This window comes from Gorilla gorilla, chromosome 9 (genome assembly GCF_029281585.2).
Source record: "Gorilla gorilla gorilla isolate KB3781 chromosome 9, NHGRI_mGorGor1-v2.1_pri, whole genome shotgun sequence".
NCBI classification, from domain to species: domain Eukaryota; kingdom Metazoa; phylum Chordata; class Mammalia; order Primates; family Hominidae; genus Gorilla; species Gorilla gorilla.
In genome coordinates, this window is record NC_073233.2 from 64,016,478 (window position 1) to 64,042,214 (window position 25,737).

General features: G+C 32.8%; 2 protein-coding genes across 2 annotated transcripts; both read left to right on the forward strand.

Annotated features, from left to right (window-relative positions):
* Nucleotides 1–5,095: 5,095 nt before the first annotated feature.
* Nucleotides 5,096–6,055, forward strand: LOC101145365 (olfactory receptor 8U8). The gene has a single exon (XM_004051127.4). It carries the CDS (start codon nt 5,096–5,098, stop codon nt 6,053–6,055), a length of 960 nt encoding a protein of 319 aa, XP_004051175.4.
* A 6,651-nt stretch (nt 6,056–12,706) lies between these two features.
* Nucleotides 12,707–13,636, forward strand: LOC101145740 (olfactory receptor 8U9). The gene has a single exon (XM_004051128.5). It carries the CDS (start codon nt 12,707–12,709, stop codon nt 13,634–13,636), a length of 930 nt encoding a protein of 309 aa, XP_004051176.4.
* Nucleotides 13,637–25,737: the final 12,101 nt, after the last annotated feature.

Here is a 25,737-nt window from a genome sequence, read left to right on the forward strand (position 1 = left end):
ACCAGAAATTAAAATATGTTGTATTTACGGCAATAACAAACAAACAGACAAAAAGAAACTGCTAGAACGTCAGTGTGGCTGGAGTGCAGTGATTAAAGCAAGGAAGTTCAGGAATAATTCTGCAGTAAAAAACAAGTTCCTCTGAAAGGACAAAAAGAAGAGCCATCATTGTTGATCCACTGCTAAACAGCTGAGTAACATAAGCAACACATTACAAAGCAGTAAATTCCCTGTGGCCATTGAGTGTCATTATTATGTGGAAATAATTGTTCTGGAGGCCAACACACTGGTCAGCAAAGTTGATTCTTTCACCAAGTAAATGGAATATAAAATCAATAATACTCTATTAATCATTTCTTTTATGCAATGTCTTTAACTATTGGATGATAATAGGAACAGATGAAACTTTTAAAAGAAATTGTTGATTAATCAATTATTCTCTACTAATTAATGTTACCCAAAGGATTGGCTTCTAAGCTCTCCAGTTTAGGAAGAAAACATATGAGGCCTCTTAAATAAAAAAGTTTTCCTTTATCACTTAAAATAACATTGTAAAAAATCCCTAATATTGGACATCATTTCCTTAATTTTATTACAAAATTATTGATGAATGGCATTAGTTGAAGCATGGCCAGCATTAACAGATGCTTCGGTAAGCAAGGAGGTGCTGCAGTTCTTCAGAACCTTTTTATTTTCCTGAAATTTAGAAAACTTAGGCATGGGAACTCATAGATCCACTGAAAGTAAGAAAGAATGGAATTATATAGTGACTTTTGGTATACACTCACTCATTAATCAACATTAAACACTGGTAAACGAATCTAGTCTATTGTGACAAGATTAAAAAAAAATTGCCACATTACATTTATCTGAACAGCCAAGTCTATTCTCTGGGTATGGTGCTAGTATGCGTTTACTCACAGACACTGTTTTCTAAGTTATGTTTGTGATGAGATATAAGAATGAGAAAAAGGATATTGTAGAATGGACTAAGCCATGAGTTACATATAGACACTTACAGTGCCAGTTACAACTCTGAATAAGAATTGTAAAGGCCTTTGTTATTCTCCGAGGAAGAAATGTATTAACTTATATTTCAAAATACCATCATTTAAAATACATACAACATTTTCTATATAAAGCGTCTGAACTTCCATATTTTACAAATGACAATTTTGGCTTTCTGTGGCCTTCTATAAATCTGATTTTTCAGGTATTAAAGTTATTTCATTATTTTATTGTTTAATCTCATATCATATTTTAAGACAAAAAAAAGAATTGGGGAACCAAATGTAATGTTTAGAGTTTTAAAATATTTTTTATTCATTGGTAAGGATTTAGTGTCAAATGGCTAGTCCAGGATCAGGATCACCACTCATCCTCTGAAAGTTTGTGTGTGTGTGTGTGTGTGTGTGTGTGTGTGTGTGTGTACATGTGCATGTTGTACTGCACGTATCAATTCAGTATCTCAATATCAAACCTCAAATCATGGCATTTTGTATGAAATCACAGAGATGGAAAATTAAGCCAATTTTACTAGATGTATTTCTCATTTGAAAAACAGCTATGTACTCAAATAATTACTTAATATATTACACACACATATATAATTCTTATCCTAATTAATATTTACACCATTTAACTAAGTTGTGATTTCTAAGCTTTTGTCACATTTCCTGTTTCAGTCAAAGTACTGTGTTCATAAAGCTAGTGTTGTTGTTAGAAATTTACTTAACAGAAAACTACAGGGATGATTTTAAATTCATAGCCAATATGGAAAATATACAAATCCACTCTTCTTACTCACACAGTAATTAACAAGACATTTCTTATCCGTTGTCTAGTTTGGAGTGACTAGGACATAAGCACATGCCCAGAGCTTTTGCAAAATGTCTCATGCATATAATATTAAGGAGTAGGTCCTTGGAAGAATTGGATACACATTTCATAGAAAGCTATTTGTGAGAATTTTCAAAAAAGGTAGTTAGCTACCTGCCTTTCAAAGCCAACATTGAAGATTGACACTAAATCTACAACAGCAAATATATTTTGTAAAACATAAAAATATAGTAATGTTTTTAAAGTTAGAGGACCCTTAATAATGTCATACTAAAAACATAGCTTCACATCTGCAGTTATTTAAAAACAGATCAGATCAATAAAATCTTTAGCCTGCCTTGCAATTCCAATGAAGTACATACTGTAATTTTTGTGATAATCTTACTTGCTTCATACTCTGGAACAAGATCCTTTGGGAAAGAGACACTAACAAAAACCACATAGTCATTGCTATCTACACCTATTATGAGGAGAAACACAAGTATCCTCTTCCCAGGTAGAATAGAGCATATTTCAAGATGGTGGGCTTTGACTCAATTATAGCTAATACATTTGCTATATTAACTCGAGATAAGTATTTTTAAAATTAAAGAGTGCCATACAATAATTAGAGAAAAATCATTACAAGTACATTTTATAAAATAAAGTGTTTTCTCTGGTTTTATTTTAATTTTATATGTGGGTATGCATTGTGATTTTAAAATATTTCTTATTAGATTGAAGTAAATAAAAATTCCTGTTTAGAATTTTTAAAAATGTTTGGAAATAAACAGTTCCATTATTGACAAAATTATATATTCTATGCCCAAACTCTGCTTTCCCCTCTTGCAGTAGCTAGAAATTTTACCCAGGATTAGTGGGGCATTCGTTAGACATTACTAGTATGTCTCTAGAGATATTTTCCAAAGAAAATAATATAACCTAGGGGCAAGGGGAAGAAATATTCAAATGTCATTCCAAAATTAATCTTTAATTCCCCATCATCTAACATCTAGAAGAGACTACATTAGGAAATGAATAAAAACAGCGTGACTTTCAACCACAAAGGCTCTAAAGTCTATCAGGGGAAGATATATGGAAACAGATGGTTGTAATAAGAGATGAAATATAGATTAGGTTTGTCTAAAATGTTTTTGGAAGACAAATATGAAAGCTGTTAACTCAACATGGGAAGGAAAAATTAAGTAGCTCTTCATAGAAGTGTGATATTTCAGCAGAGCTTGAAAGATAAGTAGGAGTTTCCATTTTCACTGTCTATTTTTCTGTAAAGAAAAAAACTAGGAATGGCAAGATTAAAAATAGAGAAGTATGGAAAGGCATATTGTTATTGACAAATTGAGACCAATCATTAAGTGAAACAATGGATGCTCCTGCTGAGTGGAGAGTTGAGTGGAACCGGGATAATAAAAATATTCAGAGATGATACTATAAAAAGTCACATGTCCTTTCAAATAAAATGCATGCTCTCCTTTGTATTCAAAGTAAAATAGTTTGTGTGCACACGTTTCAGGGTTTTGTATTTTACAGGTGGAGAAAAACGAATGATAAGAAAAGAGACCAGAAAAATAGGGTAAAGTTGGATAAAGCTTGCTTTCTTTCCAGCCTGGACTACTATCTATTCTTTCACTGCTCTATCTTCAGACTCTATGCATGCTCTGAAAATTAATAGTCCCCACTATATATTATTGAATAAAGAACTGAATGAATTGAAATAACCTTCTACAAGAGTAGCAGTTAGACAAAATCAAGGAAAATGTTAAGGATAGAATGTTCAGTCTTGGTTACAGATCACAGTGGGTGGTATAGCTAGGAACTGTTAAAGGTATGTTGCTTATCTACTCATGTTAGTGAAAGTGGTTCAGTGTGTGGGGACTAGTGTGTAGGTTTTGAAACTGTGCTTGTAACTACTAGTAGATCTTAAATCCCCTTTTTAGGATCCCAAGAAGCATTGTTTGGATTAAATAGAATGGAACAGATTACGCTAGAAAACGAAAGAATACGTAATACAAGTGGATGTCAGGGAAGCAAAAGTATTATTGTCAATATATCTATTAGTTCCATGCCATCTTATAACAAGTATTTATTTCTATAGTTTGTCATAAAAAAGTTTCAGTCTGAAAGTTAGTCTTCTTGAGAAGGGTTTGGTCTGAGCAGTGCAAGGACCAAAAATTCTCTTTTTACTTACCTCCCTTTTCTCTTTTCTTTTTCCTATTTTAACTCAAAATTGACGTTCAGTTTTTAACATGCAATTAGAGATTTGGAATTTATGGGTTCCTATGTCCTTATCCATCAATTTCCATGTTGCTATAATTAGACATTAATGTTCCATCTGTATTAGGGTTTTAGGATATCTAGTATATACTTACATATTGTATATCTAATATGTATCTTATAAATATAATAAATATAATTTATTTAGAATAAAATTAAGGTAAATAAGTATTTTTTGAAAGTTACTACTTACCACATAACGTTGCTCAATAAATATGTTTATTAATACAAAACACAAATAACTGAAATGGATTCTTTGATTAATTGAGCAGAAGTAAATACACAAGAGCTATTAGTAAACTCTGAAGAACAGTGAATAAACACAGGCTCTTATTTTATTTATATATTTATTTGCATAGTAGTTTTCAGAGCGTGAAATTTATAAGTTTTTAAGGAAAGCTCTATTTTCAATTACTAGATATAATGGTGGGAGAGAGAGAGAAGAAAAAGGAGTTGGAGAGACATGATATTTGATACTATTTGGGTATTCAATAATTCAATTATAAAAATTATTCAAAATGAATAAGAAAATGATGATACACAACTTTAAATAGAGTAGGAAAACAAAAATTAATGCAAAAATGTAATTAAATCAGTTTTTTAATAAAAGATAAAAAAGCAGACATAAACTGAATTGTAAAGAAACATAAATTTCCAAATCTCTTAGAAAGCAAATATCAATTTTACTCTAATTTACAGGATAAGATTATGTGAGGATTCATTCCCTACATTCATGTAAGTTCATGCTTTAGATATAAAGATGTTTATACGGTGTTATATTCTTTTTGCTCTCCATCACATTTCCAGAATTCCAGTATGCTAACAATCATTATATTAGTTAAATAAATTAATAAATAAATCTAATTAATTAAACTCTTTACAATACAATAAATATAAAAACACCATATATAGGATTTACAGTATTAAAATATGACTTAGACTTAACTCTTTTCTCTACTTCCACATTTAGATGGCCAGAAAAGATATGGCTCACATCAATTGCACCCAGGCGACAGAGTTTATTCTTGTGGGCCTCACAGACGATCAGGAGTTGAAGATGCCCCTCTTTGTGCTATTCTTATCCATCTACCTCTTCACAGTGGTAGGCAACTTGGGTTTGATCCTACTCATTAGAGCGGATACAAGTCTCAACACACCAATGTACTTCTTTCTTAGCAACCTAGCTTTTGTGGATTTCTGTTACTCTTCTGTCATTACACCCAAAATGCTTGGGAATTTCTTGTACAAAGAAAATGTTATATCCTTTGATGCATGTGCTACTCAACTGGGCTGCTTTCTCACCTTCATGATATCAGAATTTATGCTACTGGCTTCCATGGCCTATGACCGATATGTGGCCATTTGTAACCCTCTATTGTATATGGTTGTAATGACTCCAGGAATCTGCATTCAACTTGTAGCAGTTCCTTATAGCTATAGCTTCCTAATGGCACTATCTCACACCATCCTCACCTTCCGCCTCTCCTATTGCCACTCCAACATTGTCAACCATTTCTATTGCGATGACATGCCTCTCCTCAGGCTAACTTGCTCAGACACTCGCTTCAAACAGCTATGGATTTTGGCCTGTGCTGGTATCACATTCATCTGCTCTGTTCTGATTGTCTTTATCTCCTACATGTTCATTATTTTTGCCATCCTGAGGATGAGCTCAGCTGAAGGAAGACGCAAAGCCTTCTCCACCTGTAGCTCTCACATGCTGGCAGTCACCATATTCTATGGCACCCTGATCTTTATGTACTTACAACCAAGCTCAAGCCATTCTCTTGATGCAGACAAGATGGCCTCTGTCTTCTACATGGTGATTATTCCCATGTTGAATCCCTTGATTTACAGTCTCAGGAACAAAGATGTAAAAGATGCCCTGAAGAAAGTCATCATCAATAGAAACCATGCTTTTATTTTTCTGAAACTGAGAAAATGAGTTCAATAGACAAAAAATGGGCATTCCTTCATAACCAGGTTTTCCCCCACATTAATAAAACTATTGGAATACCTTGCTCTTAATTGGTAAGCAATAAAGATCTGTTTACTGAAAAAATTATTCTTTGCATTTTTGTAATTTTTTTGACTTAAAACCATATTTCATATGTAGAAAGTACCGTAAGAATTTACATCATTTCTCACAGGAAAAATGTATTTTTAAAATGTATTATCTCATCTGATAGTTACACAATTAGGTGCTGCCAAGAATAGAAAAAATGAAAGCACTCTGAATGCCCAGTTCAGGGTTATAAGAGTTCTTTAACAATATGTTAAGACTATTTTATAGTATATTTAAAATTAAATTTAATAATATTTAATTAAATTACCGGCAACAGTGTCTCTACATAGAGGTAATTTTTCTCCCAGGGGGACATTTGTCAATGCTTAGGCTTATTATTGATTTTCACAATGACAGGATACTGTGAAGGAATGCTGTTGCTATCTAGAGGGTGGAGGCCAGGTGTGCTGCAAAATATTTTACAATTCACAACATGGCCCCTCACTCAAAAAATTATACATCCCCAAATGATAATAGTACTGAAGTTGAGAGAGCCGGTGTTAAATAATTTTTTTTTTTCCTCAAGAGTCATTCTATAGATTTATTAAGATCAAGCCAGTTGATAGTGTTGATCAAGCCTTTTTTGGCTTTATGGTTTTCTCTTTATTTGCTCTATCAATTATTAAGACTAATGTTAAAATCCCAAGTTAAATTATGTATTTACATTTATTTTCTGTCAATTTTAATTTTAAATGTTTTGGGGCTCTTTGTCATTTGTGCATGAATTTCTACTTACTTAATTTACTGACTTTTTTCCTTATTAGCATTATTAAATGCTCTTCCTTTTTTGTGATAGCATTTAATGACTAAAAGTCTATATTTTTCTGACAATATAACCACTTCATCTCTCTTGCAGTTATTATAAGCATGGAAGAGTATTCCATCATTTTACTTTCATTATATTTGTGATTTTAAGTGTACATTTTGTCTCTTGTAAACAGCTAATAGTTGGATTTTTGTCTTTGTAATTAACTCTGAATAGCTCTCCCTTTTAATTAGAGTATTAAGTCCATTCATTTTTAATGCAATTGCTGATATGGCTGAATTTATGTCTTTCATGTTGTTAATAATCTAAATAGCTCAGTTTTTTTTTATTTCCTTGTTTGAGTTCTAACACCTATGTTAAAAAATTTTAAGTTAGAAATTTAATTTCTGATGTGTTAAATATGTACACACACAGACACACAGACATGCATTAGTAATGGTTGCTCTAAGGATTTCAATATTGATTTTAACTTATCACCATATACTTCAGATTAATACTAGCATAGCACTATGTAAATACATACATACATATACACATATGCAGTGTCTACTTATAAACCTCAAGACAGTATTATCATAATTGAATATGTATGCAATTTTATGTCATTAGGAGGACACAAGAAATATACAATTGTATGTCATTTATATAAATTAAGAAGAGAATACTTATGTAGACTATATATACACAGACATATGACTATATCAATAATATGATGATACATCAATAAATATAAAAAATGATTGACATATCTGCCATTTCCAGTGTGCTTCGTGTATTTCTGTGATTGAAATTATCATACAGAATAATTTCTTATCCTCTGAAAGACATTCTTATGTACTTATTATAAGGCAGATTTGCTAGCAATGAATTATCTTAATCTCATTTACCCAGGTCTTTAAGTCACCTTTATTTCTGAAATATAATTTGACTGGATATAGTATTCCCTGTAGACAATTGTTTTCTTATAGCAGTTTGGACATGTCATCCCACCACATTCCATATTTTCCTTGTAAGAAGTCATGTGTTAAACTTGTGATTTTCTATAGAATTAATCAACCACTTTCAAGATTTTTCGCTGTCTTTGGCACTCAACACTTTGACTTTCATTAGCCTAAAGATTCCTTGGTGTTAATCTAACTTAAGTTCGGTTGAGTCCCTTAGATCCACATGTTAATGTTTTTTTTTCTCAAATTGGGAAAGTTTTCAGTAATTTATTCAAGTATTTTCCCCTTTATCTCCCTTCCTTCCTTTTGGGACTCCCACTTATTTTTACTGGTACACTTGATATGGCTCTTTATTGGTACCACTTTCTGGTGCCCCAGAAGTCGCCAGGATTTTCTTCATTTTTCTGTAATATTCTTCTTCTCTGTTTTCTAGAATAGACAAGTTTTATTTACCTATTTTCAATTTTACCAATTCTGTCTTCAGCTTTATCACTATTCTTTTTGGTCTAACCAGTACATTTTTCATTTCAGGTATTGCATTTTTATCTCCAAATATTCTTTTTTTTCCAAGAAAAAATTGCTATAAGGATTTATTGGAGAAATTGATGAAATTTGAATATAATCAATATATTAGAAAATAATGTTGCACAAATGTTTTCTAGTTTTGATAATTGTACCTTGATAAAGTGACATGATATGTGCAACTTATTCTTTTTAAAATTATTATTTTTTTCAGTATTCCTCTTTTTTTTCTAGGGTTCTAGGGTACTTTAAGTTCTAGGGTACATGTGCACAATGTGCAGGTTTGATACATATGTATACATGTGCCATGTGGTTTTATCTCCAAATACTCTATCTGGTTCTTTAAAAAATATATATTAAAAATTTTTTCCATTTGGTAAGATATTGGTAAGCTAATGACTGGATCCCAGGGTTTGTATCAAATGTCTTATTGGCCTTCTCATTTATGTATTTCTAGCTGACTGTGTAAACTCAATTGTGATTTTCACTTCCTATTTGAAATCTATAAAAGACATATTTGGGGAATCTTGTCCATCTTCATCCTTAGATAGCAGAAAAATACACTATATTTGGGGAAAAAAAAGTAGTTTTATAATTGCTTTCCACCCCTCCTCTTCCCTACCACCTTCCCCCAACAAAGCCTTTCGCATTGTAGAGGATTATTTTGCTTTTTCAGAGATGCTCTCCTATTCAACTCAGGCTACAGTAAAAAACAAAGAAATAACAACAACAAAAACCTCAAAACTTAGACTGGGTGGCCTAAGTGACAGAAATTTATTTTCTGACAGTTCTGGAGACAAGAAATCCAAGATCAAGATACTTTCTGATTCAGTTTCTAGTTAGGTCTCTCTTCCTGGCTTGTAGGCAGCCACCATCTTCTGTCTGCTCACATGACCTCTTGTTTGTGAGCATAGAGGAGACAGAGAAAAAAAAAAAAAGAGGGAGAGTGAGTGAGCATACACTTTTGCGTCTCTTCTTATAAGGGCACTAACCCTCTCCCTTATAACCTTATCTAATCTTAATTTTCTTCCAAAGTTGTTGTCTCTAAATATCATCACACTGGGAGTTAGAGCTTCAATATATGAATTTTGAGAGATACAATTCAGTTACTAGCAGATGCATTGTTCTGTAATAAGTATTACAATAATGTTCTTCTCTTGCTATGGCCACAGATTGGCTAAAAAAAAAATCTCAAAGGCTATTCCATAGACCAAGGAACTATAAAAATTAAGTAATAACAGATAGCAACAGCCTTAAAAAAGACACAGATATTTCATGAGCATTTCAAAGAGTAAGCCAAAGAGAGAGTACCATGTCTTAAATTATTCTGTAATAGATTATTGGGAGTTCCAAATTAGTTCTTTGGAAGATATGTTGTAAAAATTTTTGCAAGGTAATTTTTACTTTTCTTTTAAAAATGAATCTAAACTTTATCACTAAGAAACAACAAAAGGAAAAGAATTCAAATAAATAAATAAATAACAAGAACAACAATATGAACAAGTAAAATATGAATAAATAAATAGCACTATTAATAATAAAATTATCAATCAATAAATAGCATTCCAAAAATAAGAACATTAGAGCAATAATGTCATGCTAAGACAGAGCTATAGATCTTTGGTTCCTCAAAGCTTGAGAATGATGTTAATTTATCTCTAGCCTGCTCTGGAATCCCTTAGGTCATTTACTATTTTTTCTGATAATTTTACTTGCATCATTCTCCTAAATAAGATCCTATGGGACAGAGGGGACAGAGTGACTGTCAAAACCCTATATTCTGTTGCTGCCCAAACCCACTTGGAGAGGAAATAGCAACACCCTTTACCCAAGTAAGTTCAAATAATATGTTTCAAAATTAAGGTCAAGATAAGCATTTTAAAAATAAAGTAGCATAGAATATAATGAACTTTATAACATTTTAGATGGCATTTTCTGAAATAAGGCTAATGTTTTCTATAATTTTATTTCTGTTATATATGTATGTGTTATATAAAATATATTTCTTATTGGTATGAGATGAAAAAAAAAGTTTGGGAATACCAAGATAAAATTTATTAGGCTGCTTGGAAAAGTTGGACACTTGATTGACTAGATTGCAATTTACATCAATACTGTCTTTCCTATTTTTGCCCATATAAAAAGTGAGCACATCAAAACCAAGTCATCAATATGTCATTTAATGTGTTTGTTATAAGTAAAGAACATTAATTGTGAACCAGTGAAATAAATATTGAAAGGTTATTGCAAAAATTTAATTATTAATTTCCCATTACCACGCATCTAGAAGGGGCTACATTAAGACATTAATTAAAATTTCATGGCTTCCACCCATGGAGTCAGCAGTCTATCAAAATAAAATATATGAAAACAGGTATTTGCCATATATGTGATATAGGTAAATGAATTATGTATACAATGTTTCTAGAACACAAAGATGAAAGATGGTAACACAGCATGAAAACTAGAAATCAGGGAAGCCTTGAAGAATAAATAGTTTTCACTGCAGCTCTACCTAGTAGTTACACTACCTCTGTAAGTGTAAGCAAAAGCACATATAAAGCCTGGGTAACGTGTAAGGGCATGTTGTATTTGAGGACTGTAAAATAAGGTTTTTTAATTGATCACTGGGTGTTGTTTGAGGAAGAAGGGAAGAGATGTTGCTGGAATTTTGATAGAAAACATCATGGACTATATTGTAAAAGGTCATGTATAATATTTTTTCAAATATAATGCACATTCTACCTTTGAGATGAGATAAAGTGGTACTTCAAGGTGAGATAATAAATGTCTTATAGTTGTCAAACAGTGCAGCCTCACCTGAAATCTCCAGACATGAAAACTAAATTTCCTATCAAATTGTTGCTTAATCATCTCAAAACAAAATTTATGTATTTGTATGAACACCAAAAAGTCTTTAAAAACTTTGATGATACACATATTTCATGTAACAATAAGCAGCAGCAGCAGTAATAATAAATATTATCTGTTGTTATCTTCTTCATAGAAAGTGGTAGAAACATACATGCACACATATTCAAAAATATTCATTTTTGATTTTCATGTCCATGATTTATAAAGAACACCTAACTTTTCCTGATATATTCCCCTGCTGTTTCCTGAAATAATAAAAATATATCAATTAGGCTTCTTTTGTTAATTTATTATTTGCTGAGATTATATTTCAGGAACTAAAATTTTAAGACGCTTTTCTCTGTATTCAACTTAAAAGGTACATTACGTGTAAAAGTTTACCTATACCTATCTACTTGTATTACTTGAGGATTTTCCATGTGTTCTTACTTTTTTGTATTTATTTCCTCAGACTTTTCTATGTTCAAGGCCTAGAGGTATATTACCTTGACCACCCATACATACTATGTATGTAGAAGTCAGCATAATCACTTTTAAAATTCATTGACAGCTGGGTGGTAAAGTGATTCTGCTGACTTATACATACGTGCAACTTTTAATACATCAGGGAAGCAAGTTTTATGGTTTAATATTATTTTCTAATTTAAAATATATTTATACCTGTTATGTGCAGGAGATAACTTTCTTTTGATAGTAACAATGATTATTTCAGATAGAAAATAACACCTTTTATAGATTAGGAAGCTTAAAGAACAAACTGAATTTTTGATGTGCCAAAGTTTATGTAACTAGAGAATGACAGAAATAAATTCCAGGTCTTCCAGTTTTATCTAGAGTTCTTTCCACTGTATCCTGCTTGACTTAAATACCTACAAAATGCTATTTTTCAATAGTTACCTGCCATTAAAATGCAACTGTTTATCACAAAAATGCCAAGTTTGTCAAAATTCACTATATTTACTTCCTCATAGCCATAATGGCAATTTACATTCACTTTTTAAGGGTAATTGAATACTATTTGGCCACAAAAAAAGAATGAAATCGTGTCTTTTGCAGCAACATGGATGGAAATGGAGGCCATTATCTTAGTGAAGTAACTCAGAAAGTAAAATACCACATGTTCTCACTTATAAGTGGGAGCTAAATAATATGTACACATGGACATAGTATGTAAAGTGCCTTTATAAATATAATAAATTTATGCAGAGAGAAATATGTGTTCCCACAAAATAACCTCTTTTACCTTTCATCCCATCCCATCCTATCCCATCCCCAGACCTCAAGTGAGCTAATAATTTTAATACTAAATTAGCACTTACATATTAGCAATAAAATTGATTTTAAGGATATTAAGGTATTTAAAAATTACACAAATGTTAAGCTTGATTAAACTCTCCTCTTTTTATCCAGACAACCTGAAGAGGTATGACTCAGATCAATTGCACCCAGGTGACAGAGTTTATTCTTGTGGGCCTCACAGATCGTCAGGAGTTGAAGATGCCCCTCTTTGTGCTATTCTTATCTATCTATCTTTTCACAGTAGTAGGCAATCTGGGTTTGATCCTACTCATTAGAACAGATGAAAAACTCAACACACCAATGTACTTCTTTCTTAGCAACCTAGCTTTTGTGGATTTCTGTTACTCTTCTGTCATTACACCCAAAATGCTTGGGAATTTCTTATATAAACAAAATAGTATTTCGTTCAATGCATGTGCTGCTCAGTTAGGCTGTTTCCTAGCCTTCATGACGGCTGAGTGCTTGCTACTGGCTTCCATGGCCTATGACCGATATGTGGCCATTTGTAACCCTCTGATGTATATGGTGGTAATGTCCCCAGGAATCTGCATTCAGCTTGTGGCTGCTCCCTATAGCTATAGCACCTTGGTTGCACTGTTTCACACCATCCTCACCTTCCGCCTCTCCTATTGCCACTCGAACATTGTCAACCATTTCTATTGTGATGACATGCCTCTCCTCAGGCTAACTTGCTCAGACACTCGCTTCAAACAGCTCTGGATCTTTGCCTGTGCTGGTATCATGTTCATTTCCTCCCTTCTGATTGTCTTTGTCTCCTACATGTTCATCATTTCTGCCATCCTGAGGATGCGTTCAGCTGAGGGAAGACAGAAGGCTTTCTCGACATGTGGCTCCCACATGCTGGCAGTCACCATATTCTATGGGACCCTGATTTTTATGTACTTACAGCCTAGCTCTAGCCATGCCCTGGACACAGACAAGATGGCCTCTGTCTTCTACACAGTGATCATTCCCATGTTGAATCCCTTAATCTATAGCCTCCGGAATAAGGAGGTGAAAGAAGCTCTGAAGAAAATCATTATCAATAAAAACTAGACTTTTGTGTTTATAAAATTAAAAAAGGAAATTGAGTAAGGAAAAATGGACTTCTTTCATGGTATGATTTTTTTCCCAGTATAAGTTATCAGGATCCCTGTTTCTCAATATGTGATGTATACATATATTTTCGCTGTGTAATACAATTTTCTAGAGAATTTCTCTTAGAATGTTAGGTATAAAAGTAACTATAAGAATTTACAACACTTCTCTTATTTTTCAAGTGGAAAATATATTAAAATTATTCATTTTCTTGCATAATATTTTATACCAATTTTCCTATTTCTCAAATGAAGAGTGCATAAAAAGTCATCATCAAGATATATAATTAGTTATGTGCAGAGCACAGACAAAAGTTAACTCCTCTCCCCGTCCATCCCCAGTTCAGGATTCTGAAGCTGTATTTACAATATCCCACGTGAAAAATAAAGACACATAGTCTAAATATTTTCTTTCTCAATTCCTAATTTTTTGAAAAAATATATGACAATATAAAAATGTCCTATATTTATGCATTTAACATATTGTCTTTATTAATACAAAGAGTACTGCTTTCTAACCTCACCTGTGTTACTGATTGAATGTGCCTTCTACTTCCTGGAAGTCTCGTTCTGTCTCTGAAGACTAACTCTCTAAGAGAAATGCTTTTCTTATGCCTACAAGATCTCATTATACTTTTTCCCAAAATGTAAATAATGTAACTCAGGGATAGAATTCTGGAGGGGGGAGGGGAGGACATTATAATTCAAATAAATATATTCACAGTCATTGAAACATCATAAATCATTTTGCCAGTAACAAGGATTATATACAGTTGTGCACAGCAAAGCTCAGGTAAGCTGGTCATTATTTATTAAGGTATAGCTTATAACACAATGAACCCAGTAGGCAATGTAGCCAAGTGAATAAGCACATGCCTTATAGTCAACGTGGTTAGATCCCAAACATGTCATTGTGCTCTAGGTAGGCTCTTATGAGTTTACTCATCAGATAAATGAGAATAATGTTACTCAGTTTAGAGACTTTTATAGGACTAAGCAATATGGATAGGGGTAATAATTCATGGTAGGCACTTGAGTATCATTTCCCTTCCTTCTATGAACCTGCAGACTTGAGTGCTAGTCTACTAATTATAAGTCACATAAACGTGAGGGAGCAATTTATAAATGAAGATTATTGTACACCACAGCTGATAAATTGATAATAGAGAGAGAGAGAAAGAGAGAGAAAGAGAGAGAGAGTAATCATTTTAAAGTATCTTTTTAACTTTTATTTTAAGTTCAGGGATACAAGTGCAGGTTTGTTACATATGTAAAGTTGTGTCAGGGGGTTTGTTGGACAGATCTTTTCATCACCCAGGTACCCATTAGTTATTTTTCCTGATTGTCTCCCTCCTCCCAGCCTCCAGCCTCTGAAAGGTCCCAGTGTGTGTTGTTCCCCTCTATGTGCTCATGTGTTTTCATCATTTAGCTTAAGAAAGATTTGATTTTGTGAATCATGCCTATCATTTAATATTTTTGCTTCACTTTTTTTCATCTGTAGCCCGTTTCCATACTTAATGGCAAAAGATTAGAAATATACTATTAATGCCCACTGAGAGATTATATTAAAATAGAAATAATTCTTAAATAACCTGCTTTAGGTTAGTGTCCATTTTCAATAATTTTCTTATATATTTGTGAGGTTGTAGAGACATAGGAGTAGTATGACCCACAGTTCTCAAAAGTTTATTTCCTCATTTTTTCTTTAAACACATGTATCTACTACTTGAACATTTCAGTGCCTTCCTATTGTCTCACATAGGATTAAGCTCTGGCAGAAGATGTTAAGTCTGTCATCTATATATTGAAAGGTTATAATTAATGTTCTTAAATGCATAACCTCTTGGCTGGGCATGGTGGCTCACGCCTGTAATCCCAGAACTCTGGGAGGCCAAGGCGGGCGGATCACAAGGTCAAGAGATCAAGACCATTCTGGTCAACATGGTGAAACCCCATCTCTACTAAAAATATTACAAATTAGTGGGGCGTCGTAGTGCATGCCTGTGGTCCCAGCTACTCAGGAGGCTGGGGCAGGAGAATCGCTTGAACCCAGGAGGCGGAGGTTGCAGTGAGCAGAGATTGCTCCACTGCACTTCAGCCTGGTGACAGAGCGAGACTCTGTCTCAAAAAAAAAAAAAGCATAACCTCTTATCTTAGCAGGCTGGTACATTTTCTGTGCATCAGCCATTCTACTAAAGCGCATAGATATTTTGGGGAATAAAAGCCTGAATGTGAGCTCTAAATCTAACATTTGCTGAGTTGGAAGTCCTCAACAGTTTATTCTATTTATGTATACTCTAGTTTCCTGATCCTATAAGAAAATATGAAATATAAAAAGTAAAATGAGGTGAAGAAAATATCAACTATTAAATTCATATAATGAAGCAGTATGAAGATAAAAATATATCAGCTGTTAAATTAATTGTCCCAAAATCAAAAAAGATTATGATTAAATACTTTTGTTTGAGTGAAAAATTTTTTAATTGTAATTTTTACAATTTCATACCTAACTTGAAAAAGCTAAACATTTGGAAAATTATCCAATCACAATTAAAGCTTAAAATTTTCAGGTTAAAACTGAGGATTTGTTATATAACTGTTAATATAGGAGAAAAAGATTTGTCATGATTTCCGCTTACATTTTGCGGATGATTTTGTTAAGTTGGTTTTGTCCGTTTTGAGGACAGTCACGTTTCGTTTGACAAGTGCTTCAAACTCGTTAACAAATTAGTCCACCTGTGGAACATATCACAACAAAATATTTCCAAAAAATGTGAAAGTATGAGTCTGTATTTAATGGCAAATAATTGGCAAACAATCTTTTCTTTAACTTTTATTTTTGATCGGGCAAACAATCTTTTCTTTAACTTTTATTTTTTATTTTTATTTTTATTTTTTTTTTACTTTTATTTTTGATCGGGCAAACAATCTTTAGTAGCAAATAAATTCATGCATCCCTACGGGCACCAGATAAGCACAAATTATAGAAACACCAATGTGAAGAATTAAGTTGTTAAAGTGCATAAGAATCTAAGGTATTGAAACATGGAAATATGCATATAAAATTAAAGTCAAGTTTATGAAAACAGAGGAAAGCATAAAATGTAAAGAATCATTAAAATTGAATGGGAAGGCAGGAAGGAAGAAAGAAATGGAAAGAAAAAGGAAAGATCAATCTCAATATCACCACATAGGTATAACTACTGTTAACATTTTGTCATATTTTATTTGAGTATTTCTGCGCACATATATATGAATACATACATGCAATATCACCTGTATATATTTATATATGTAATCCTTCTTTTCATGTCAATAAATGAAAACCTATATCAACTTTTAAAGGGTCATTTAGTATTTTATGAAGAATTTACAGTTACTAAATATCTATTAGAACGTATTTAGACAAATTCCATCTTACGGTAACTGAAATTAAACAATATATGTACTTGCATATTTTTATTATTTTCTTATGTACTTAGCATTGAAATCATTGCATCAAGTGGCAGAAATATTTTAAACAATTTTGATGCTTACTCTTAAGCTGCCTTCTAGAAAATTGAAGATAAATTACATATTTACAGGATGTTCATGAGGATATCCATTTCCCACACCTTTACCAACATGGATATTTTCATCCTTTTAATTTGATCAATCTTATGTTATCTAGTCCTTTGATATTTAATAAAATTAATTATTTCCCTTGGTAATTAATAAATATATTACATGGAAAGCAGCTAGAGATTCATTATTGATTTTGTGTTCTGCTTTTAGCACATTACATAATCATAAAATATTTGTCATTTACTAATTTTTGTATTATTTTATTTATAATATTAACCTATGTTTATATAACTACCACCAGTGCTGTGCTGGAGGCAGCCCGTACTAGCGTCCAAGAACTATATCTGCAAATCTCTTTTGAACTCATGTTCATGACTCTAGGTCAGTAGCTTAAAATCAGCTAAGATTGGAGTATTTACAGCATGGAAATCACAAAATCAACAGACGTTACAAATTAAATCTTCCTTTTTCTTTTAAATTTGAAAGCCAGTTGATAAACATCCACTGGAATGCCATTGATCTCCACCCTGCTTTGCATCCTACAGTTTATATTTTGCTTTTTGTAAGAATAAGTAACTCTTAATTACTTTAAGAAATATCTTGCTCATCCTGCAAGTTTAATAAATCAATTTCAGTTTATCTTTCATGCATTATGAATTTGAATTAACCTGTAAATAATTTTTTTCTTCCCCAAATGCCACCCCACTACAAAATAATGTGAATCTATAAATTTATTTAAGTTAAGCATAAACAATATGCTTAACTTCTGAAGCGTAATGTTATGTATGCTTAACTTATATATGTATGAATATATAAAGCCAATATTTTGCCAAGTTTAATACTAAATTAAAATTTGGGTATTACTTTTTCCTCATTATTTTAAATGGAATCTTGAAAACTATATTTTCACTTTTACTTGAAGCTACATTTTTATTATGGTATCATTTTCATTACATAGCTTGGTAACTGAATGCTTCACAACAATCATAACAAATCTAATAATATTTTTCCACTGAGCTTATTGGTTCAGGTACCAATAAGCTGTAATATATACTTTAGAATGTATACCAATATAGTATAATACATACTTTAAAAATAATGATATTTTTACCACTGTTTTTGTTGCATGGGCTAGGATACTGCATAATGTTTAGTCAAAGCCATGGTTGTCTTGATTCTAAGTTGAGTAGAAATATCGAGTATTTTGCCTTAATGTAGTATTCTAAAATATGTTAGCATTTCTTTTATCATTGAAGTATTTATCCTGCTTTTCCTATAACACAGGGTTTTTATTGTATATATAACATTCCACATTTTAATTCAGGATATTCTATCTTCTTTAACAATCTTCCAGACTACTAAGCATGTTGGAATATCTGACTGGAGTAAATCCCTTTTGATAATAAGCAGGGAGAATGATGTATAGGACAAGAGAGAGTTATCTTTCTAGTATGATCACCATCAAATAAGTGTGAGTCAAGTCTTTAATCCAAGAAATGGAAGATTATCCAGGATGGATGTTTTGAAGATAATGGTATGAAATACTTCTACACATATTTTATGGCCAAAACCAGTAGTTCAGAAGTTACTGAATTCATCCTGTTGGGACTCAACAGACAATCCAGAGCTCCAAGCCCTTTTTTAGGGGGATCTTTCTAGTGATCAATTTAAGTAGTGTCATGGGTAGCCTTGGGTTAATTATGCTAATTCCTATCAGTCCTAAGCTTCACACAGCTATGTATTTTTTTCTCAGCCACGTAGCTTTTGTTTATTTTTGCTACACCTCCTCTATCACCCCTAACAGCCTAGTGAACCTCCTCCAAGAAACTAAAAGAATATCCTTACCTACTTGTACTTCACAGTTGCATTGCTTTATCATGTTTGTGGTTTGTGAAGTGTATGTGCTCTCAGCCACGGCATATGACAGATACGTGGCCATCTGCAACCCTTTACTCTATAGTATCACCGTGAACAGAAGGGTCTGTATTCAAATGGTGGGAAGTACATATTTGTATGGCTTTTCTGTGAGACTCCTACAGGCAATTCTTACATTCCACTTGTCTTTTTGAGATTCAAATATAATAAATAATTCCTATTGTGATGATGTTCCCCTGGCATGTCTACCCTATCATAAAAACCGTTACAAAGATGTAAAAGGACTGATATTGTTCACACTTGCTGGTTTCAATACACTTTTCTCCCTTCTTATCATCCTCATCTCCTACATATCAGTACTGTCTGCCATTCTGAGAATTAATTCAGCTGAAAGTAGACAAAAGGCATTTTCTACTTGTGACTCCCACCTGACTTCTATCATCATATTTTATGGTATAATTACCTTCATGTATATGCAGCGAAAAACAAATAATTCTCTGGATACAGACAAAATAGCTTCTGTTTTCTGTATTGTGAAAATTCCTTTAATATATAGCCTGAGGAACCACGAAGTCAAAGATGCTTTGAAGATAATTACGGAAAATCTATGTCTTACTACAAGATAAATGACCTTGGGTCTAATCATAAAGCCCTTTGAATTGGGAAGCAAAATAAAGCCAGACTTTAAGTATTTTTGCACGAGCACACCATTAGTAACCTGCTTTTTAATGTTATAATATCAAAGTTGATATTGATACGGAACATGCATTAATTTTCATATTTTATTATTTGAATTGTTAAATGTATATATTTAATTATTATGAATACATAATAGTTGTACACATTTATGGGGTACATCTAATATTTAATACAAGCATACACTGTGTAATGATCACATCGGGTAAATGGGATATCCATAACTTCAAGTATTTATCATTTCTTTGTGCTAGAAACATTCTAATTCCATTCTCTTTGTTATTTTGAAATACACAATAAATTATTGGAAGCTGTAGTTTCCCTGTGTGTTACCAAACACTACATCTTATTCTTTCCATCTAACTGTATTTTTGTACTCATTAACTATTTCCTCATTGTCAACTCTCCTCCCCAATACACTTCCCAGTCTCTGCTCTGGCAACCATCATTCTACTCTATCTCCAGGAGTTTTATATATATATATACACACACACACACATATATATATATACACACACACATATATATACACACACACACACATATATATATAAGAACACGTGATATTCGTCTTTCTGTGTCTGACTTATTTCACTTATAATATCTTTCATGTTGTTGCAAATGACAAGATTTCATTAATTTTATGGATCAATAATAATCCGTTGTGTGTATGTACCACATTTTCTCTATGCATTCATCCACTGATGGAAACTTAGGTTGATTCCATATCACGGCTGTTGTGAATAGTGCTGCAATAACATGGAAGTGTAGACATCTCTTCAATATACTAATTTCCTTTCTTTTGGATATATATCCAGCAGTGAGATTGCTGGATTATATAGTAGTTCTACTTTTAGTTTTTTGAGGAACCTCGAGATTGTTCTTTACAGTGACTGCACTAATTTAATTTACATTCACACCAATGGTATTTGAGGGTTCTCCTTTCATCATATCCTTGCCAGCGTCCATTATTGCCTGTCGTTTGGATAAAAGCCATTTTTAACTGGGATGAGGTGATATCTCATTGTGGTTTTGATTTGCATTTCTTTGATTACTAGTGATATTAAACCATTTTTCATATACCTATTAGTCATTTTTAGGTCTTCTTTTGAGATATGTCTAGTCAGGTCTTTTGCCGATGTTTCAATTGAATTTTTTGTGAATTTTATTTTTTCCTGTTGAGTTGTCCGTGCTCGTTATATATTCTGTTTATTGATCTCTTGTCAAATCTGTAGATTGCAAATATTATCTCCCATTCCTGGTTACTTCTTCACAATTCAAAGTGGAGAAATGTTATTTTAAATTGTCAAAGTAATCTATCTTGATATCGTGAGAAGTGAAAATGACATTTATTCAGTTGCAAATAGTAGGCTAAATTTTGTTTCATGGAACATTTAAAAATCAATCTTTTTTTCCAGTGAAGACTTTGACTTCAACACTTTTAATATATAAACCTTGAATTGGTAAAAATTATGTCCACTTTATGTCACTAAAGCAGCTTTGAGTCATTAACATTGTCTATAAAATACACATACACACCCACACACACATGACCTATTAGTTGAACCCCAAAAGAGTTATTGGTTCTGATGACATGACAGGGACACTGGCATTAACACCTAATTTAAAAAGACTGGTGCAAAGCCTAATTAAAAAATACTAAAAGAGCAACTTGAATTCTAACAAATGAAACAAAAAGTACCTTAGTGTCAAAAATAATTATATCGATGAGGTATATTTATAATTGCTAATTTGCTGATTTTTATAATAGTAGCATGGTCTTTTAAGAGAATGTTCTTGCTTTTAGTAAATATAACAAGTATATAAAGGTAAAGAGGCATCATGTCTTCAACTTATCAAAAAGCTCAGAAAAAATGTGGTAAAATGTTAACATCTGGAGAAGTTGGGTGAATGGTGCAAAATAATTGTTTGTAAAATGTTAGCATCTTTTCTGTAATTCTAAAATTATGCCAAAATAAAAGCTCAAATAAAAAAATATACCCTGTTTAATAAATGGTGCTGGGAAAATTGTAGAAGAATGAAGCTGGATCCCTATTTCTCATCGTATACGAAAATCAACTCAAGATGGATTAAAGAGCTAAATGTAAAACATGAAGCTTTAAAAATTTTATAAGAAACCTGGGAGAAACTCTCCAGGACATTGGACTTAGCAAAGAATTTATGTCTAAGACACCAAAAGCAAATGCAAACAAAGCAAAAAGAAATTGGACCTAATTAAACTAAAAAGCTTCTGCATAGCAACAGAAATAATCATTAGAGTAAACAAACAACCCATAGAACGGAAGAAAATATTTGCAAACTATGCATCCATCAAAGGACTAATACCCAGAATCTAAAAGGAACTCAAACAAATCAAAAAGAAAAAAAAAATAAATAAAAGTGGATACATTACATAAATAGACATTTTTCTAAAGAAGATAAACAAATGGTCAACAAATATATTTTAAAAATGCTCAACATCACTAATCATCAGGGAAATGCAAATTAAAACCACAATGAGATACCACCTTACCCCAACCAGAATGGCCATTACTGAAATGGACATCTATTAAAAAAATAATAGATGATGGCATTGATGTGGTGAAAAGGGAATGCATATACACTGCTGGTGGGAAAGTAAATTAGCACAACCTCTATGAGAAACAGTATGGAGATTACTCAAAGAACTAAAAGTAGATCTACCATTTGATCCAGCAATCTCACTATTGGGTATCTACCCAAAGGAAAAGTCCTTATATCAAAAGGCTACCTGCATGTATATGTTTATTGCAGCACAATTTACAATTGCAAAGATATGGAACTAATCTAGGTGCCCATCAACCATGAGTGGATAAAGAAAATGTGGTATACAAACACCACGGAACACTACTCAGCCACGAAAAATAACAAAATAATGTATTTTGCAGCAACTTGCATGGAACTCGAGATCATTATTCTAAGTAAACTAACTCCAAAATGAAAACCAAATACTGCATATTTTCACTTATAAGTGGAAACTAAGCTGTGGCTATACAAAGACATACAGAGTAGTATAAAATGGACATTAGAGACTCAGAAAAGGGGTGGGTGGGTGAGTTGAGCCATAAAAAACTACATATTGAATACAATGTACACTACATGAGTGACCTAAAATTTCAGGCATCATCACTACACAGTTCATCGATGAAACCAAATCCGCTTTTACTCCTAAAGCTATTATAATTTAAAAAATTAAAAACTAAAAATAAGTCTTCATTTAATTTTAATTTAATGTTTTAATTGAACAATATCTTTTAATATGGTATTTTGTTGGCCCAATTCCAAATTCATTGTAACTTAAAAAAAAGATTTTATTTATAAGAAATAATTATAAGTATCTGTTTTTAAGAAAATTGTTAAATAACACCATCTATTCATCTTCAATAAAGTTTAGTGTAACAAAATCGAGTTTGTTTTATAAGTGCTGATTAACTAAGTTTTTATTTTTCACCAATTATAAGTTAAAACAATACTCAATACTTTTAAGAAAACGTTGTCACAATTTTGTCAAAGTTCTTAAAATATCTAGAATTTTGTTAATTACTTTATGACCAGCCATTAAATTACACTCAAGTTTCTGAAAGATATCAATGTGTATGTAAGGATTCAACTCTTCATTGAGTCAGGAGACTGGATCTGGCTCTTTCGTATTCAATTCAATGTTTACACATTTGGAAGTGGGACAGTTTACAGGAATATCATAGAAAAACACACCTCTGTATCAGTTCAGTCATTTTCACTCTGTCTGGAGTGAACCCCGGCCTTAACAGAGAATGCCTGAATCACAACCACCACTATCAAATTTCTAGCCACCTCCATTTCAAATGCAGCCAGATTCTACTCTGTCACTGTCACCAGTGTTGCATAGTACCAGAGCAAATGTTCTCAAAAGTGTTATATGGAATATTAAGCCCATAGTAATAATCCACGAAAAAGGAAATTTTAAATGATAGCCCTTTGCTTGAAGATATAATTCCCATTGGTATTAAAAAAAGGAACTTGGCCGGTCATGGTGGCTCACGCCTGTAATCCCAGCTCTTTGGGAGGCCGAGGCAGGCGGATCACGAGGTCAGGAGATGGAGACCATCCTGGCTAACACGGTGAAACCCTTTCTCTATTAAAAATGCAAAAAAATTAACCGGGTGTGGTGGCGGGTGCCTGTAGTCTCAGCTGCTGGGGAGGCTGAGGCAGGAGAATGACCTGAACCCGGGAGGCGGAGCTTGCAGTGAGCCGAGATCCGGCCACTGAACTCCAGCCTGGGCGACAGAGCAAGACTCTGTCTCAAATTAATTAATTAATTAATTAATTAATAATTAAAAAGGAACTGACAAAATCTCTTTCAATTTGTTTAACACTCATTTTGTTAACATTTTTGAAAGCATAGAACTTCCAGAATTTTCCCTGCCAATATTCTGAAGAAATGCCTGTTTGCTCCCAAAACCTACTTACGTGATCTAAATCCTCTGAGCCTTACCAGAGTTTCCTTATCTTTAAAGTGAAAGTTAATGTAATGATTTCCTTGAGTTTTCCCCTCACTGACTGATCTAACCAAAAATTATTAGAATTTTCATTCTGCCAAAAAAGCGTTATGCTTTTGTTGTAGAAATCCTGATGTCAAAAAATCAACTTTACAGGTACAAGAAAGGGGGAATAGCATCGAGCTAAGAGTCCTTTCAACTTAAAAATAAAATACCAAGAGATACTATTTTTCATTTATGAGGATTTCAAAATGCAAAAATTTGACTAGACTGAAAGTAAATAAGAACCCTCATCTGCTGCTGATGGTGGCAGGCACCTGCAGTCCCAGCTACTAGGGAGGCTGAGGCAGGAGAATGGCGTGAACCCGGGAGATGGGGGTTGCAGTGAGCCGAGATCGCACCACTTCACTCCAGCCTGGGCGAAAGAGTGACACTCTGTCTCAAAAAACAAACAAACAAACAAACAAAAAACAAACTTCTGTGCAGAATTATTTGGCAATATCTAGCAAAGTTGCAGGTACCCAACAATCATACTTCTAAGAAAGGAATTCAAGTATTCAAAGGAATACTGACACAAATACTAATACAAGCTAATACATGTGCACAAGGTAATTTACTGGGATATTATTTAAATTAGCAACAGATTTGCACCCGAATATCCATGAATAGAGACAGCCCTTCCATGTATGAGGAAAGATTTATAGGTATGATATAGAGTAATTATCAGAATATAATATTGACAAGACAAAAATGCAGAAAAGAATTAATACTACACATTACACTGTGCAAGAAAAAAGGAAGAATATAGAACGCACACGTGTAGCTTCTTGTATTTGATTAAAAATTGCAGGCTCATGCCTGTAATCCCAGCACTTTGGGACACAGAGGCGGGTAGATCACTTGAGTTCAGGAGTTCGAGATCAGCCTGGCCAGCATAGTGAAACCCCGTCTCTACTAAAAATACAAAATTAGCTGGGTGTGGTGGTGCACACCTGTAATCTCAGCTACTTGGGAATCTGAGACAGGGGAATCATTTGAACCCAGAAGGCGGAGGCTGCAGTGATCTAAGATCTTGCCACCGCACTCCAGCCTGAGGAAGACAGAGCAAGACCCTCTCTCAAGAAAAAAAAAAAAAAAAAAAAAAAAAAAAGACAAAAATAATGGGAGGATAAGTTAAAATGAAAAAGAGTGGAACAAGTGCAGATAGGGACAGAAGTCAACCCTTAAAAAATAAATATTACTATGTTGTTTTGATTTGAAAAACATTACAAGTTTAAGGAATTAAAAATAAAATTAAGTCAAAAGTGAAAAAAAAAAGAAAACAAACTTTTATTCTGGAAACCCATTTTATTCAAAGCAAAAGCCAAAGGACTTGCAAGGAGCCACAGAACTCTGAATTACCTGACCT